Source organism: Leptopilina heterotoma, unplaced genomic scaffold (genome assembly GCF_015476425.1).
Source record: "Leptopilina heterotoma isolate Lh14 unplaced genomic scaffold, ASM1547642v1 Lhet_108, whole genome shotgun sequence".
Classification (NCBI taxonomy): Eukaryota; Metazoa; Arthropoda; class Insecta; order Hymenoptera; family Figitidae; genus Leptopilina; species Leptopilina heterotoma.
This window is the reverse complement of record NW_025110825.1, coordinates 113,796-134,074: the sequence shown is the minus strand read 5'-3', so window position 1 is coordinate 134,074 and position 20,279 is coordinate 113,796. Positions and strand designations below refer to the sequence as shown.

The following is a 20,279-nucleotide window of genomic DNA, read 5'->3' as shown; positions in this document are numbered from 1 at the left end:
ATAATCTGACAGGTTGCCACATTATTGCCATTTTTGGGGGTTAGTGGCTTCGGAAAAGAAAAAAAAAATCAGCCTGCGGTGTCCTGTCAATTCACCATCTGTGCAACTCTTTCGAACAAAAACCGCACTAATCAGAAAATTTTCAGTGCATTCTAAACTATATACTTTATTATGGATACTCTTTTGGCACGAACTTCGGTTTTTTATTCAAATTTATTCGAAAAGAATTTAAATACTTATACCTATAAAAAAAACTATTTCGTTTACAAGACATTTCGAGTTTAGAAAAAATTCAGCTTAATTCATTTTTGATCATTTTTAATTAAAATGGTAATTTATTAGAATTTGCTTTGTGCAGTAATTTTTAAATAACTTAATTTTTCAAGAACTATAAAATTATGACTTATAAATTATTTAATGAATAATTTTTACAATTTTTATAAATTCTATATTGATAGAAGAATTTTAATTAAAAATACTAAAAAAAAATTGAATTTTGGAAAAGTTACAAAAGATTACAAAAATTCAATTATTTTTAAACTTATAAAAATTCTTCACAGAATTTCAATTTTGTTCAAAAATTTTTTAAAAAATTCTCGTCAAAATTTTATTTATCTTCATAAAAATAAAATTCTTCATCGAAATTAAATTATTTAAAAAAATTTTAATAAAATTAATTAATTTATTTAAATTAATAATTAATTAAATTAATTTAATTTAATTTAATTAATTCTTGGCAAAATTTTACAGGAATTCAATTATTTAATTTCTAATAAATTTCTTCGAAATAATTCAATTATTTTCATAAGTAGATAATAAAATTTTCACAGGAATTCAATTATTTAAAATACAAAATTTCATAAAATTTTTCGAAAAATATCAATTATTTAAAAAGATTTTTATAAAATTCGTCGTAAGGTTTCAATTATTTAAAAAAATTTAACAAAGTTCTTTTCAAGAATTCAATTATTTATATAAATAATAAAATTCTTCACAGAAATTCAGTTCTTTTTATAAACTTGAATAAAATTCTTTGGAAGAATTAAATTATTTTCAAAAGTAATAAAATTCTTCGCAGAAATTCAATTATGTTCAAAAATTTTTTTAAAATTCTTGTCAAAATTTCAAGTATCTTTATAAATAATAAAATTCTTCATCGAAATTCAATTATTTTTAAAAATTTTAATAAAGTTCTTGTCAAAATTTCACAGGAATTCAATTATTCAAATTTTAATAAATTTCTTCGAAATAATTCAATTATTTTCAGAAGTTATTAAATTTCCACAGGAATTCAATTATTTAAAATACAAAATTTCATATAATTTTTCGAAAAATTTAAATTATTTAAAAAGATTTTTATAAAATTCGTCGTAAGAATTAAATTATTTAAAAATGTTTAACAAAATTCTTTTCATGAATTCAATTATTTTTATAAATAATAAAATTCTTCACCGAAATTCAATTATTTTTATAAACTTGATTAAAATTCGTTTCTAGAATTCAATTATTTATTTAAATAATAAAATTCTTCACAGAAATTCAGTTATTTTTATAAAATTGAATAAAATTCGTTGGAAGAATTCAATTATTTTCAAAAGTAATAAAATTCTTCTCCGAAATTCAATTATTTTAGAAAAATTTTTAAAAAATTCTTGGGAAAATTTTAATTATTTTCATAAATAATAAAACTCATCGCTGGGTTTTAATTATTTTTGATACAATATTTTATTCGAATTCCTCGAAAAATGTAATTATTCTTAAAAATTTTATTAAAATTTGTCAAAAGAATTCAATTAGTTAAAGATTTATTCATAAAATTCTTTATGATAATTCAATTTTAACAAACATTCAATTATTAAATAAATTATTTATTTTTTACCGAATAATCGATTTATAATTTTTGAAAATAATTAAATTATTGTAGCGAATTTTATTAAATTTCTTTTAAATAATTAAATTTTGTGAGAAAGCCATCTTCATGTTTTGTAATAATATTTCTAAAAAATTTTGAATTTCAAAAAGGTTTGAATTTGAATGTTATGAAGAATTTTAATTCCTACTTTTTCAAGTGTTCGAACTATTTAAAGTTTATAAAGTATTTAAAGTTTATAAGAGATTTGTTACATTTTTTGTTGATTTATTGATGAAATTTTGACCAGTGTTTTGTAATTTATAAGCAATTTCGTTTTCTATAAGGTAAATAATGCAATCTAATTTAATTGTATTAGTGCAAATCCTTTCTAATTCTTAGAGTCATTGTTTTTTTTTCTCTCCTTCGTGCTCTGTATTTACAGAGAGTTGCATTGTTGCAATAATGCAATTGTTGCCAATTCAGAGCGATTACGGTTTATATTTTTTTTTCTCTAAAATTGTCTTTAATAACTATTTAACGAGTGTAAAAAGTATTCGCAATTTTTTTTCCTTCTTCTAAATCGACAAAATAGAAAGAAAAAAATCTTTAACTGCGAACTTGATCCAAGAAACAGTTTTTTTTTATTTTTTTTTTATTGCAATTTCTAAATTGTTGAAAATTATTCAATTATCTAAATTACCGTTTTAATATTGTCTAAATGACTATATTCCGCAATTCTTCGAATAATTAAAATTAGTATAAAATTCTTTGAATTCTACATTATGAAGAATTTAATTTCGAAATATTTATTATCATTGTAGTGAATATTTCATAATTGAGAATATTTTATTCTTTATGGACTGGAAAAGAATTTTAGTTATTAATATTATGTTAATAAAAGTCTGAAAGAACAAATAAACGAATTTTTTTTCAATTTTGGTACAAAATATTAATTTTTTTATTTTATTTACCTTCGTAAATGTTGAATTTATTTTTTTGTTTCGTATTAAAAATTTTAAGTATAGAATAATTTTGGAAAAGAAAAAAAATATCCGTTCAGAACTTTACAGACGTATTTAATTGTCTATTATAAGATTTTATAAATATTTAAATACAAAATTTTTAATTAAGTAGAAAATTAAATAGAAAAACAAAATTTTTAAATTAATCTTAATTTCGAAAATTAATTAGTCAATTAATTATTTATTATCAGTTAATTATTAATTCAACCAAATAAGTCTATAATTAATAAAGTAATTGTGAATGTCTTGTGAAATTTAAATTCATTCACTTCGCTCAATGAATTGTGCATTGCCTTTGAAAACTTTGTAGCGCCGGAGTTGAGTATTTTGAAACGTTAATTAGAGAGTCGTTTTATTGACGAACACGTTCTTAAACACGGGACAAGAAAGAAAGCTAAAATTATGTAGAGAAAATAATACAAATTCAACGAAAGACAAAGGAAGTTATTTTTGAAAAAAATTAATATTCACATCGGCGCTGTTTTTTTAATTAACTATTTTTTAGTTTAAAATAGAAATTATTCTACTTTAGAATCTAAATTAGAATAATTTTATTATTTATTTAATATAAATAATTTTTTTAAATAATATATTATTTATTTAATTATGAAATGAAATGAAATAGAAAATTAGAATTTAAACGAAGAGGAATGGAAATAATTTATTGCTAATTTTCAGGCCAGTTTCTGCTTACGCGCTTTTCTTCAGGGACACTCAGGCAGCAATTAAAGGACAAAATCCAAATGCGAGTTTCGGCGAGGTTTCTAAAATTGTCGCCTCCATGTGGGACGCACTTGACACCGAACACAAAGACGTAAGTTAATTATTTCCAATTAATCAGAGAAGTAATAAATCGTTCTTTTTCAATTTTTCCCTCAAAGCGAAAGAATTTTTTAATAATTTTCTTTTCAGTTTAAAATAGAAACAAAAGAATTTAATTGAAACAAATTGTCATCGCATCAAATTGTGAAATTGAAAATTTTAATTGTTTTACGAAATTGGCAAAGAAAAAAAATATTCACCTACAGAGAGGGAGATGAAGAGAGAGAGAGAGAAAGGGAATCAATCAATAGCAGAATGAAATACGACAGTCATAAATTGGATCAGAAAAAAAACATTTTCTCTTGATTATCTCGAAGCAGCTAAATAAGGAGGAGAGAAATGGGGGGGGGGAGAAAAAAATAGTGGAACTATCACGTTCTTGCATCAAAACCTTTCAATTTGTAATTAGATCCGGCAAAGTTACAACTATAAGTAAAGGTTTTCGAAGACTGTGTAATCATCATAGTCGATAAGTACGTGGAAAGAGGCCGCAATAAACTTTCACGATAAATAATAATGGTTATTCCCTGGCAGATAGTCAACGAAACGTCGCTTGGAATATAAATAGCTTATCTCTCGTTATAATAGAATTTCACGGATTCTCTCTATATCTCTTCTTCCCTTGCGCTTCTTTTAACTATTACTCTTATCGACAAGATGAATATCAAACTACTCTTCAAATTCTTCAAATTATCCCATATTTCTAAATTATGTTTAATAAAATTAAAATTTAATTTAATTTTAATTTTAATTTTAATTTTAATTTTAATTTACATTTAAATTTAAAGTTCGCAAAAAATTTTCTGTAAATTTTCTTTGCTTGAAAGTAAATAGTAAAATTTTAATCGAAAATATTTTTATCCAGAGATTGAATATTAATAGTTTTGACGGTTATTTTTCGAAAGGTCAAAATATTCTTTTGACAGTTTACAATAAATCGCCGGGAATGCAATTTATTTATAAAAATATCAAGTTTTGTTCATAAATCCTTGGATTTCGTTCTTTTCCTTTCGCTTGCAATTTGCCACGATACTTTATTTACATTCTTGGCCTTTATAAGACATATACTTTCCTGAAAGATAAATAGTTTTATTGCCCTCTTATTGTGATTTAAAGATTCTCTCTTTCATAATCGAGTATAATTTTCTTTTTCGAAATTTCTCGATTTTTAATACCATTTTTCATTTCTCATATTTCTTTAATTGCATAAAAATAAAAAAACGAATTATTCCATAAAAGATGAATTTCAATGTTAATTTTACAATTTTAATAATCGTAAAACGCTTTAATTTTTCTCGATAAGTTAAAAAGCTTCGGTATTTCATGTTTAATTAATTCCCCCTCTCTATATATAGTACTTTATTCTTAATTTATACCAAGTCCCTTTTTCCATTAGTAAATGAAACTTTCATCTTACAGTAAAGACTATTTTTTTTTCGTTGGCGTGATTTTTTTTCCCCAACTCACATACACATTGTTACAAATAATACTTTCTCGTTATGGCTCTGGACGCGAGATAAAAATTTTAATTAATCGTAACTCATTTTGTGAAAGCAACCCATCAGCGGAAGTGGAAGTGTCGCGTAATCAAGTCCAGACAAAATTAATGTCAGTCTCTTTCGTGTAGTCGTGCGTGTAATATTCATCGAATCAATAGGAAAGCATTCTAAAAAGGAGGGAGGAAAAAAAAATCTCATTCTAAAAAGTATATATAAAAAAAAAATCTCACGTGGTGGGAGAGCCATTAATATTCTCTTACTTTATTATCGTGTTTGCTTTCCGTTCGGAAGCAGATTTTAATTTTAGATTCAAGTCTCGGGATAATTTTTCAATGGAAAAAAATTTTTCTTTAATTATACAATTTTAAAAGAGATAAACTAGATTAAAAGATCAAAGTCACTTTTATAAAGAATTTCTTTTTCATCATATAGAAAAAGAAGAAAATTTCTTTTCCAGTAAAGAACATTTTTTTTTCTCGATTGATATTTTCTTTATGAATATTTTTTTACTGTTAAATTTTATTTTACTGCATTAAATTATTGTTTTTTATTTTTTTTTTATCTTGCTATAAACGACTAAAGAAAGTTGATATAAAAAAAAATTTTTAATCCTTTTTTTCTCGAATGACAAGTTTACATTGAATATTTTGTTTATTTGCTGGTAAAACGATGAGAGAAACATTCTCTCGTATCTGTGTTTGTATGAGCACAGTAGTGAGCTGGCTATAAATTGTTAGAATAATGTAGCAATAAAGTTACACTATCAATTGCTATACGAGCGATCGTGTTTGCCTCGCCAGGCGAATAAATAAATTTCGTACGAATAGATACATGGGGCGAGGGGGGCTGAAAATTGAGAAAAAGAATTATCCTTGAGATAGTTTCGCAATTTTTTTTCGCATCAAAATCGAATATTCTTCAAAAAAGAAATAAAAATTCAGTAATTCTTTTTTGATAAAATAATTTCCGAATTCTCGTCCCACAGTTTTTGTTGGAAAAAAAAAATATTTAGAATGAAAACAATGTTACAAAAAAAATGTATATCGAAATAAAAATTTGTTATTACTAGCAAAGTAATGAAAAATTGATTTTTCAAGCGAAGCGAAAAAGAATTTGAATATGAAGCAAAAAATGTAAATTTACGGCAATTTTATTCTCCACTACAATTTTTATACTGTTTTTTTTTCTCCACGAAATGATTTAGCTATTTTATTTTAACATTCTTTTTTTTGTCTTCTTTGACAAATATTCCCTGTTATTTAAATAATTTATGAACTTCTCCGAATAGAAATAGCGTCCTGAATAAATAATTCCGTTGGATAAATATAGAGTATTAAGTAAATTACCCGTAATTGATAACAGTTTATCGATGGTGGAATTATTCATATTTGACATAATGACCGATGAACCACTTAAACAATTTTTCTCTCTCTCATTTTTTTTTATTATAATAATGGATGACAAAATTCTAAAATTTTAAAATTGATCGCATTACTTTAAAATACTTTATAAATTAGTTCTGGCGAAATTATTAAGCGGAAAATAAATTATATTTTATATTAAAATTTAAAAATCAATTAAAATTAATGAGATATTTATATTCAAGATGTATGTTGTAATTAAGGTCTTTGCTTCATTTGAATAATATTGAAAAAATGTTTAATTATTAAAAGTAAAAAGTAAGCGAGACGAAATTTTCCGTAATTATAATTTCAAGCTGCTTGAGATTTTTAAATGTATAATAAATATTAAAATAGTCAAAAAATTCTAAAAGTAAATTTTTTTATTAATATTCGGCAGTTAAATGTAAGGCGACGAAAGTTGATTTTTCAAATTAATTTTATTTGAAATAGTATTGAATTTTATAAATTTGTCGATCTTAAAAATAGGACACGAGAGAATTTAGTCTCGAAAAATGAAGGGAAGGGAAAAAAAGGAAAAATTGAAAGGTAGCAACTCGGGAAAGATATTAACGATTCATCATTTTCTGAATGGGGTGTTTAATTGCAACGGAGAAACGAGGACGTCGTCAACGTCGTCGTCGACGTTGATTGTACCAAGTTTATAAAAGCTATCTTTTAAGTTAAGTCGTATACACGTTTCTACTTCGGTTATTCCATTCGAATAAGAAAATGCCTTTCGAGAAAAAAAAAATTCCCTTCTCTCTCTCTCTCTCTTTCTCTCATCATCTGCATCTTTTGATCTCTTACAATTTAAAAGAAAAATTTTATAAAGCTGTTCCAGTAAATGATTTTTTACAATCACAATAGCTTTTAAATGTGACGATGATGATGAAACTCGCGAAATAAAACTTCTATTCTTAAAAGAGAGGAATATAAAAAAAAAGAAATCCAATTCTTTAAAAAGAAACTATAAAAACCATCTAAAATCCTTGGGAAGAATGTGTTGTGTAACATTAAACAAAAACTGACAGTTGATTTCACATGTGTTAATGAAACGCAAACATTGTAAAAAGGTTTCAAGTCAAAAAATCTCCGAAGATAAAAGTTTCCATTTTAAAAAAAGAAACTGTTGTTTGAAGTAAAAGTTAGATAAATATTTCTCGCGACTTTTTCATTACTCTGTAATTCAAATATTTAAAATTAGCATTAATTTACAAAAAAAATTTATTCGAGCAAAAATTAAAAATCGTGTTTTTCAATTTTTGTATTAAAAAAAAATGATTTTTAACACTTTTTTTTTGTTTTTAGGTTTAGGAAAACAAAAAAAAAAATTGAGAGAAACTAAATAGATAGCAAAATAGAAAAAAAAATCATGGAGGACTTTTCGGCTAATGGAATGATTTATACGAAACAGTTTGATACTAAAAGGAAGAAAAAATCAGTATATACATTATAGGAAATTTTCAATAACACTCCTACATGTATTTTACGTAGTCATATTAAGTCTCTTGATATCGGGACAGTTATTTTCGATACCCCACTATGAGCGAGTCATTATCATAACTTTTTACTGTCGAGTTGGAAGCTATACCATTCGAAACGACTTTATGTTATCGGGCAGGTGCAGATATAGTCGATATGGCAAAGTTTTTACAAAAAAAAATGAAGAGAAAAAAATACTCGTTATATTGCATTCTCTAATGGTTTACAAGAGGACTTTAATTATGATGACGATCGGCAGAAGATTTCATTCTATAATATATATATATGCATTTTAATAATCGCACTGAAAAATGGAAATGCAACTTTTCAAATGCATACATATATTATACTTTCAAATGACAGTCATTAATATATCTTAATACTCGGTGTCATCGTACCGTGTAAAAATCTCTTTTTTTTCTCTCTCTCTACCAACACTAAATTATTATCAATTTATATTTGGTCCTCTGACAGTGCAAAATTTACTTTAGACAAGAATCAACATTCCTTTTATCCGTAGGACTCAATTTATACTCGAATTCTGCTTCTTAAGAATTTCTATACACAATTTTCGTTCGATTTTTTACAAAAGGGAATAATATTTGCCTCCTAGGAGAACAAGAAGGAAAAATTACCATTTAAATCAAATAATTTAATTATTATTCAATTATTAATTGAAATTATATTATGTTAAAGTTAATCGGCTGCCGAAAAAAATTGAATCAGAAATTAAATTCTCGATTATGTGAGACTGAGTTTTTCGTTTTGATTTTAGGTTTACAAGAAGAAGACAGAGGCAGCGAAAAAGGAATATTTGAAGGCTCTGGCAGCTTACAGGGCCTCCTTGGTCAGTAAGGGTGCAACTGAAAACGAACAACAAACTCAACAGCAGCAACAGCAACAACAACCCCAACCACAGGCTGTTCCATACGGAGTTGTTCCTTATTCAGCATATGGAGGCAATACACAACCAGGAAATGTTGCTTATCAAGTTTACAGTCCTCAACCACAGCCACCATCACCCCAACAACATCAGCAACAACAGCATCAACAACAAATGGGCATTAAAAAATCTCCCCTTCATTTGGCTCAAATGCAAGGCAATCAACAGCAACAACAACAGGTAATTATTCAAGTACAACAAAAATTCTTTTTCGTCATTAATACAAGAATAGAAAAACGAAGAATTAAATTTAAAAACAACAAAAGGAATATTAAAACAGCAGCAAAGGCAAAATAATAAATGCAAAATACCAAAAGTCAAATAAAAAATTAAAAAATAGTAATAATAATAAAAATGATAATAATTAACGTGGGAGAAGTTCACAACATTTCTAATCGACGATGCAGAGAAAAAAATATTTTCTATGAAGAAAAGAATATTTTTTGTTTACATAGAAATTTTTATTTTTCGAATTGTTGATTAATTTAATGGTTTGAAGATTAAAAAATACGAGAAGTTAATTAAATCAAAATTATTTTTAATTAAAAATATTTCTTTTATAATTTTGATTCTGAAATAATTGAATTCTTATAAAGCAATTTATCAAAATTTTTCAAAATAATTCGATTTCTGCGAATTTTATTATTTTGGAAGAGAATTAAATTTTTTCATAGTTTTTAATTAAGTTTCTTTTCTTATAAAGCATTTTATTAGAATTCTTTTAAATAATAGAATTTTTGAGGAGATAATAATTCAATTGTCATAAATAATTTTATCAAAATTTTCCAAAATAATTGAGTTTCTACGAAGAATTTTATTAAAATTCTTTAAAAATTCTTTAAAAATTTCTACGAAAAATTTGACAAATTATGAAAATAATTGGAAATCTTGTTAAGAATTTGATTACAATTTTATAAAATAATTGAATTTTTTCAAGAAATTTAATTAAAATTGTATTGAAAATATTTCAATTCTCATAAAGAATGTAATCAAAATTCTTCAAAATAAATGTATTTCTGCAAAGAATTTTATTATTTAGGAACTGAATTACATTTTTTCAAAGTTTGTAATTAAATTTTTTTTATAAAGAATTTTATTAAGAAATTTTAAAATAGTAAAATTATTGAATAGAATTTTATTGAAATTTTTTAAAACAATACAATTTTTGCAAAAAATTTTATCAACATTTTTTAGAATAATTATTTTTTCCTGCTAAGAATTTGATTAATTATGAAAACAATTTAATTCCCATGAATAATTTTATCAAAATTTTTCAAATTAATTGAGTTTCTTCAAAATATTTTCATAAAATTCTTTAAAAAAATTAAATTTCATTGAAAATTTTTATAAATAATGAAAATAATTGAAATCTTTCCAAGAATTTTATTACATTTTTCGATAATAATTGAATTTTTTCGAGGAATTTAATTAAAATTGTATTGCAAATATCTCAATTGATTTTCATAAAGAATTTAATCAAAATTTTTCGAAATAACTCGATTTCTGCGAATTTTATTAGTTTGGAAGAGAATTAAATTTTGTCATAGTTTTTAATTAAGTTTCTTTTCTTATAAAGCATTTTATTAAAATTCTTTTAAATGATAGAATTTTTGAGAAGATAATAATTCAACTGTCATAAATAATTTTATCAAAATTTTCCAAAGTAATTGAGTTTCTACGAAGAAATTTATTAAAATTCTTTAAAATAATTTAATTTCTGTGAATAATTTTATAAATTATGAAAATAATTCAATTACCATAAATAAAATTTTTAAAAATTCTTTAAAATAATTAAATTTTGACGAAAAATTTGATAAATAATTATGAAAATAATTGAAATCTTGCTAAGAATTTTATTACAATTTTCGAAAATAATTGAATTTTCTCGAGGAATTTAATTAAAATTGTATTAAAGGTATTTTGATTCTCATAAAGAATTTAGTCAACATTTTTCAAAACAATTGAATTTCTGCGAAGAATTTTATTAGGAAAATAATTTAATTCCTCTAAAGAATTTTATAAGTTATGAAAATAATTTAAATCTTGCTAGGAATTTAATTAACATTTTCGAAAATAATTGAATTTTTTCGAGGACTTTAATTAAAATTGTATTGAAAATATTCCAATACTCATAAAGAACGTAATCAAAATTCTTCAAAATAATTGGATTTCTGCGAAGAATTTTATTATTTAGGAAAAGAATTAAATTTTTTCAACGTATTTATTTAATTTTTTTTTGTTATAATGAATTTTATTGAAATTTTTGAAAATAATAACATTTTTGGGAAGAATTTTATTCAAGTCTTTCAAAATAATAAAATTGCGAAGAATTTTTTTTAAAATTCTTTAAAATAATTAAATTCCTACAATGGATTTGATTAATTAATTATTATCAATTGTCATAAATAATTTTATCAAAATTTTCCAAAGTAATTGAGTTTCTGCGAAGAATTTCTGGCCTTACATTTGCTAATAACAATAATTATTATTACTATTTTTGTTTCTCTGTTACTTTTTGTATTTTGCTTCTATCATTTTATTTCTGTTCCTCTTAGTATTATTACACTGATAGAATTATATATTTAAGAATATAATTTTGCTCTCCATTGAAATTAAATGATCATTTCACACAGGCTTTAATGGGAAATCCAATGGCACCGCCGCACATGACGCAGCAACACATGCAGCAACAAGTCTCGCAGCAACAATATATGCAGCAGGTCAGCGAACTTTCTTATTTCTCCATTTATTCGACTCAAGAATTGCAAACAGTTAAAGTTTATACAATCTTAACGTAACATGATATTGTGGTGCGTTGAAATTGCACGCATTGTTCAGTGCGAGATAAAAAAAATAGAAAAAATAAAAGAAAAAAGAGAGGTAAACAAAGGAACAAAAACTTGTGCTACTAGTTTCAATATTATATATATAGTGAAATTGCCTTCAATTACAGAGCAATTTTAACATCATGAAATGTTATTATAGTTCGAGTTTCTTTTGAGATGAAAGTTTTCAAATTATCGATATATAAAGGCCTTTGCAATATATCATTTCTTTTCTACTCTTCTGTCTTGTTTCTAGATTCCTTTTTATCTAGCACAAGATATTTAAGTAGTCTAATTAGTTTATATTATTTCAATTTTTACTTTTACATTTCAATTCCATATTAGAATTTTTTCTTTTGACAATTCGACAATTTTACAATTTCTAAACTCTGAAAATTAATTTATTTAAAACTTCACCTAAAGTTGTCAATGTTTAATTTATTTCTTCTTCAAATTGAATTTTTATTCCGCAATAACTTTACGACAAAATCAATAAAATTAATTTCAGTTTATAAAGTTTAAAATTGTTTTCCTCTATTTTTTTAATTTAAAACTTTTCGTTTTTAATCTCCAGTAATAGTAATTACTGAAAATTAAATTTAACTTAATTTTCAGTAATAAACGAAAATTGTACTAAAAATTAGAAACGAAAATATTTTTAATAAAAATTATTTCGAAAAAAATATCGTTCAAAATTTGAGGATCATATTAACGAGATCATATTAACTGTTTGAAATTTTTGAAATGTGCCGCTCTATCGTTTCTCCGCTTTTATTGCGGAGTCGATATTAGAGTTTGCGACTAAACTCGAGTCCTACTCGTCGATAAGTGTGAGTAACGCACCACAACAACAAAAATTATGGCTGCTGCTGCAAACGCATTTGAAAGTCCCACGAAAATATATCAAATAGTTTATATACAACAATCAGAAAACAATCTTCATGTGAGTAGGAAAACTTGAGTGATTGATGCTCCATTATTTTATTCTTTGTTTACAAAACGAGAGAGAGAAATTGAAATTGTAGAGAAAAATTCACGAAAACCGGAAGCAAGCCACGCGAATCATAACCTTGACGGTAGTTATTTTTGTTATTTTCCATCTATTTTTAAGTGTCTTCATAATATAAAGTACTAATTCTTTGAATTATGTATTTTTTTTTAATTCGCTCGTATTATTTTTATTTTGAAACAGCAGAAAAAAGTGAGCACTGGCATTATAACCTCATTATCTATTGTTTACACTGTTAACAACGTCTGCTCCGAAATTTACTTTTTTTTTTAAATAAGTTATTTTATTTTTGGAATTCGCATTGGATTTTTTCTATTTATTTTTTTAATATTGTCAAAATTTAATCAACTGTTTTTCTTTTAAAAAAAATTTTTTTTCTTATTTTACACTGCTTTTGTATTTATTTATTTATTTTTGTTTTCATTTCTTCTGCTGTTTCGAATTTATTATTCTATTTTCATATTTTAATTTTTTTAATACTTTTTATTATACTCAGTATTATATATTTAAAATTAATATATATATATTAGTTATTTTACTGCTTTGTTACTTTTATATAAAAATTTTCGGAGCATCAAAATTGTTTAGTCTTTTTCAAGTCTTTTGAAGAAAAACGAAATTTCCAGATTAAAAAAAAATATTTTTTTAAGGAAAATAAAATTAAAATGTAATTGTGTAAAAATTTTTGAAGCATCAAAATATTTAGTCCTTTTCTCAAGTCAGGGTTGCCATAAATATTTAATTTTATTTTTCCCTGACTTTCAGACAAAATTTTCACTTTTTCCCTGACCCTAAAGAATATTCTGATTTACTCTAAAAATTATTAGATACTCAAAAAAATGTTCTACTATATTTATTTACAAATTTCTTCAAAAGTAAAATTATTCGAAAACATCAATAACTTCGTTTTTAAATAAATGTTTAATCATTATTTATTTTCTGTAGGAATTAAAATTCTTCAAAACATTCAAATTAAAACCTTTTTGAAATTGAATTTCTGTGAAGAATTTTATTACTTTTGACAATAATTTAATTCCTCCAACGAATTTTATTCAAGTTTATAAAAATAACTGAATTCCAGTGAAGAATTTTATTATTTATATAAATAATTGAATTCTTGCAACGAATTTGATTCAAGTTTATAAAAATAATTGAATTTCGATGAAGAATTTTATTATTTATAAAGATAATTGAAATTATGACGAGAATGTTTTAAAATTTTTTGAACATAATTGAAATTCTGGAAAGAATTTTTATAACTTTTGAAAATAATTGAATTTCTGGAATCATTTGTAACTTTTCCAAAACTCAATTTTTTTTAGTATTTTTAACTAAAATTCTTCTATCAATCTGGTATTTATGAAAATTGTAAAAATTATTCATTAAATAATTTATAAGTCATAATTTTTATGGTAGTTCCTGAAAAATTAAGTTATTTAAAAAGAAATTATTGTCAGAAATAGAAAAAATTGAAGGTTTTGTATTAAAATTCGTGGTAATTTCATAGTTTACGAGGGAAACAAAAAAAAACATTAAAATTCAGAGTTTTCTCATGAATTTCAAAAATTCAATTTTTTTGCATTACTTTTACTAAAAATCCCTGACTTTTCCCTTAATTCCCTGACCTGTGACAACCCTGCAAGTATTCGAAAGAAAATTAAAATTTATCGAAGGAAATTTCCAAATTAAATAAATTTTTTTTGAAATTAGACTAATGAAATAATTTTTTCCAGGTTCCCCAGCAACAGGTGCAACCGGTGCAAGTGCAACAGCAGCAAATGATGCACATGAGTCCCGCGAGGAATGAATTGAAACAAGATTTATCAAGTCCACCACCTGTTAATTCATCTCAAGCAGCAATGGTTGCTCAAAGGGCACCGGCAAACACTTGTATTCGTCATGGTTGCCCAAATCCGGCTGTGGCAAACACCGAATGGGAAGATGAATATTGCAGTAATGAGTGCGTGGTCAGCCACTGCAGGTTTGTGTGAGCATTCTTTTTGGTTTTCTTTTCTCAACACTATTTTCAAAAAAATTCAAATTCTAATATTTTTTTCTTATTTTTTCCCTCTAAACAGAGATGTCTTCACAACTTGGGTCTCAACAAATCAACAACAGAATTTTTCAACTGTAAAATAGAACAAGTCAATTGTCAATTGGTAAAAAGAATCTTTTAAAAACACAATTTGACTGTGAAAAATGGAAATGGAAATGAAAAGAAGAAGATGAAGAAGAAGATAAACACGATCGCTTCGTACGAGGAAACTATTCGCACATTTTCATTTTTTTAGGGAAATGAAAGTTTCAACTTCTCTATTTATTGATGATGACCTCCCCCCACTCTTTATTAATCCAAGTAAATTCTACACACGAAGTTTTAAAAAATAACGAAGCGAAAAATATTTTTTTTGTTTTTGGAAAAAACGACGTCGAATGCTTCGAGAGTGTGAGAGAGAATTTATAAACGAAAAAATCCGTTGGAACTGAGGATTAAAAAGTACAAGTAATAAACAAAAAACAAAAAAAGAGAGAAAGAATGACGTATTGCATGTAAATAAATACGACGGTGAATGACGAATAATTTTCCTGTGTTTTTTCTTTATTTTTTTAATATTGTTTCCGTGAAAGTGAGAGCAACAATTTTTTGGACATGCAGAACGGAAGTTGTAGAATTCAAAAAGAAAAAGAATTGAGAACAAAAAAAAACTTGCATTCGGCAGTGCCATGGCTGGTTGTTTCACACTTCACATTTGAAAACTTAGCTAGGAATATAAACGAATCTATACATACATATAAATAAATATATAAATAAAGATAATTATATATAATTAAATAAATAAACCGAGCTGCGATCACGAAAAAAAAAGTGACCCGTCGTTAAACCCTGCGAACTCGGCGCAAATCTGCAGTATTCTATTTAATCTGAAAAACTTAACGAAGAACTAAAAGAAAAAAAAACTAGTCCAACATTGAGAATTCGATGAAAAAAAAAATTTCAATATCTAATCTTTTAATTTTCAATTTTTAAGAATTTCATTGTTGGAAGTTTATAGATTACTTCAAAAAGATAACAATAATGAAGAAAAAGAAGAATAAATAACGCAAACAGGGCTCCACTTATTTTTACATCATTTCTACTGGCATTCAATTTTTCATGTAATAATCTTAACTAGTTCCGACATTTTGGTATATCGACGGTTTTACATTAGACGATATCAATCATTTTTTTAACTGAGATATATAAAATATATTTGTTTAAATTAGAAAATACAACACTTTACGCTTTCTTCATTCATGAAAAATTTTATTTCCTTTTTTTGTCCTCTAATCAGTATAGTTAATCTCTGTTTTTTTTTTGTTTCGTTAAAGATCGAGGAAGCGCAAAGAGTTTTAATTTTTAATAAATTATTTAAGTTGATACAAAGAGAATTTCATAGTTTTTAAAAAAAAGAAAAAAAAAGATTTAAATATTTAAAAAAAAGAAGCAAGCGAGATATTTAAACAGCGTGTTTTGTTATTTTTAAAGATTTAGTAAACCAATTTGGGCTCTGAAATTTATCGTAACAAATGTATCGTTAAGAAAATGAAATGTTTCGCGCATTCTCAGAAAGTGCTAATTGAAAAGAATTCTTTACAAAAAGAAAATGCACTTTTTTAATTTTTTTTTTTTTTAAGTATTTTATTTTTACCACGATGATGTTATTTTAGCACTTGTTGAGAATGCCTTCAAGATTTTTTAATCGTTTGTTTTTTCATATTCTTATGTAAATATCTAAATATATTCTATAGATTTATAGGTTTTATTGTAAACATAATCAAACTGTATTATATTGATAACGATTTGTGGTATATTAAAATACTATATATGTACAACTATAGAATGCAGCAGGAATATTTGCATTTGGCTGGTGCTATTTAAATGAACAAAAATGGAAAAACAGAAAAAAAAAATTGCTTGAAATCGTGTAGAATCAAGAAAAGAAAAGAAAAAGTTTTGCCAAACGCAATGTTTTAATTGAATGAAATATATTTCTAATGAAATATATTTCGAAAGAAATAGTTTGGCATCTTTTTTTTCAATTACAATATATATTAAACGAACGACAGCGTTTTTTATAGATCTGAACTTTTTAAGTAATCCCGCTGTATCCTATAATTAATAAAAAAAAAATATTATAATTTAAAATAAATATTAAGATATTACTCAAACAAAATACAGAAAACACGCGAATCCTCCTTACCCTCTCGACATTGTCTTGTTCTCACGACACAAAAAAAAAAATGCGACACGATTTTACAATAAAAATATTCATAATTGCATAAACTTATATTAAAAAGGATTAAATCTAGAAACTATCCAGCGTATATAGTAGTAATAGCACTACACATCAAATGCTAATATATGATGGTGATTTGCAATGAATTTATGTTCGTTTTTCTTTGTTTTCTGTAAAAAGACTTAATTAAACAATTTCAGTCCCATATCGATTGTTATTTTTTGCAAAATTATTCCTAAAAAATTTCCTACTAATCCATTTCAATTTCAATTCCTCATAAAGGTTTATGGAAGATTTTCTTTTTTCGATTGTTTTCAAAAAAATGCGATTTTCAAAAAATGTGACTGAAAAAGTCATATTTTCGTTTTCCATTATTTCATTTCGTAATTAAAATTTTCATTTTTCTGCCAAATTTTCAATTACCAAAGATTTGAATATTTTTGTTTAAAAATACAACTTACTTCGATTTTTATAGTGTGAAATAATTTTTCAAATAAGTCAAAGTTTATTTTTCAAAGTCAAATCCTTCAAAAATTATTACTTTTAAACTTTTAAATAATTTTTTTTAAGAGAATTAAACATTTGAAATATAATATATGAATTAAAAAGTTTCTCAATAATTAAAATTTTGTTAAATTTCATAAAAGATAATTGATTTCTTTTCAAAAGTATTTCATTAAATTTTTTGAAACGCAAATTTCGAAGAATTTTAATTGCAAATTTTGAAAATAATTTTGAACTCTCAAAGATTTTAATAGAAAAATGTTCAAATAAAAATTAAAAAATTAAAGTTAAGGAAAATTAGCTCCAAAAAAAAATTATATAAAAACTTCGAAGAATTTTAATTGCACATTTTGAAAATAATTGAATTCTCAAAGATTTTAATAAAAAATGTTCAAATAAAAATTTTTAAATGAAAATTAAGGAAAATTAGCTCCAAAAAAAAAATGATATAAAAACTTCGAAGAATTTTAATTGCACATTTTGAAAATAATTGAATTCTCAAAGATTTTAATAAAAAAATGTCCAAATAAAAATTAAGAAACTAAAATTAAGGAAAATTGCTCCAAAAACAATTATATAAAACATTCAAAGAATTTTAATTGCAAATTTTGAAAATAATTATTTTCTTAAAGATTAACTCTCAAATAACTTAAAGATTTTAATAAAAAAAAGTTCAAATAAAAATTTTAAAATAAAAATTAAGGAAAATTAGCTCTAAAAAAAAATTATATAAGAAATATTTTGTTAGAAAGAAATATTTAGAATTTTTTTCATTTTATAAACTTTAATTATTTTCAATATTTTCAATTACACATTTTCAAAAAATATAAAAATGTAACAAATTCTTTTGAGAAAACAATTGTCTTCCAAATTTTCATTTAAAATACTTAAAAAAATTAAATAGTTTTTTAATATGAAATAGTTTACTCCTTGCGTCGAATTTTTAAAAAATTTTTGAAAATAATTAAATTCTTTCTTGGAAATTAATTAAAATTGTATTGAAAATAATTGAATTCTTATTTGAAGATTTTCCATAATAAATTTATAATTAAATTCTTTCGAAGAATTTTATTCAAATTCTATTGAAAATAATTTAATTCTTCAGAAAAATATTATTATTTATGAAAAAAATTGAATTCTTGCGAAGAATTTTATGAAAATTTTTGAAAATAATTCAATTCTTATAAAAAATTGTGTCAACATTTTTTATAATAATTGAATACTTTCGAAGAATTTTATTAAAATTCTTAAAGTAATTGAGTTTTTTCAAGAAATTTGATTCAAATTACATCAGAAATAATTGAATTCCTTAGAAAAAATATTATTATTTGCGAAAATACTGAATTCTTTCGAAGAATTTTATTAAAATTCTTGAAATTAATTGAATTGTTTTAAATAATATTTTATTATAATTTTCGAAAATAATGAAATTCTTTCGAGGAATATAATTAAAATTATATTGAAAATAATTGAATAACATTTAAAAAAACTTTTTTTTTCCTCAGAAAAATGTTATTAGGTATTCATAAGAATAATAGAATTCTTGCGAAAAATATTAAAATTCCTGAAATTAATTGCATTGTTTCAATGAATATTTTATTAAAATTTTTGAAAATAATTAAATTCTTTCGAAGAGTTTTATTACAATTTTTAAAAATAATTTTCAATTAATTAATCAACCAGTCGATCAGAATCAAAATTTCACAGAAATTCATAGAAAAAAATTATTAAAATTCAAATTAATCAACTAAATTGTGTCTAATATTCATAAAAATAACGAGAGAAATTATGAACACTTGGATGAATATTATTTCCGATTTTATTTTAGCGTCATTATTTTATAGTGTATTTGACAGAACAAAGAATAATTGTTAGTGACATAGTGTACACTGTACAATGAACAATTATCGAATATATTTACATTTTACAGGCGTATTTAGAATTTTAGCCTTAATGATATTGATACAATTTTGATACGATATACACAGAGAGGTGTGAATTGTCTATTAAACAATTTTTAATTTTTTTCTATTAATTAACTAAATCAATATATTAAATTAAATTTAATTAATTATTTAATTAAATTAAATTAAATTAAATTAATTAATTAATTTAGTCATTATACAACAAATTTCCAAGATCGATAATCATATTCGAATTTATCACTCTTCCATTTTTTTAACATTAAAAATAATCATTCTCCTTTTTATTTTGAATTATTTTGTAAAGATAAAAAAATCTTTGTATTAATATTAATAAATTGATAATTTATCTTTTTGCCATAAGAGTTTGCTTTGACAATTTCACCTCTATTCATGTGTAAAATCATTGAGAAAATGTACATTGGATACATTTAATTTTTTATATCAGATAATTATTGTATGTTATGCCAGAAAATAATCATCTCTACAGTTTTACTCCACTTAAAAGTTTTTTTTTCTTTTTTTATGACAAGTGGGACATTATTTTGATTTATACATACGAGATTTTTTTCTTTTTTAATTACATTGGCCGAAAAATATTCATTTTAAATTATCACATTTATTATTAAGGCCTACTTTCTCTTTACATCGTATGTTTTCTGTAACTTGCCCGCACTTTGTTGATAATTACATTTTGTGAATAATAATGTGTAAATAAT

General features: G+C 23.6%; 1 protein-coding gene across 5 annotated transcripts in view; it reads left to right on the top strand.

Moving 5' to 3' along the window:
- Positions 1-17,339, top strand: part of LOC122502820 (TOX high mobility group box family member 3-like) — a 476,754-nt gene extending 459,415 nt beyond the window's left edge. For 4 of the 5 annotated variants that reach the window (XM_043613088.1, XM_043613111.1, XM_043613104.1 and 1 more), the window contains 5 exons: positions 3,553-3,688; positions 8,856-9,203; positions 11,657-11,743; positions 14,591-14,844; positions 14,936-17,339. In XM_043613088.1, the coding sequence (XP_043469023.1) occupies positions 3,553-3,688; positions 8,856-9,203; positions 11,657-11,743; positions 14,591-14,844; positions 14,936-14,996 (886 nt within the window). In that variant the 3' untranslated portion in view covers positions 14,997-17,339. The remainder of the gene's footprint in view (positions 1-3,552; positions 3,689-8,855; positions 9,204-11,656; positions 11,744-14,590; positions 14,845-14,935) is intronic. The other variant, XM_043613095.1, reaches the window with a different exon arrangement.
- Positions 17,340-20,279: the final 2,940 nt, after the last annotated feature.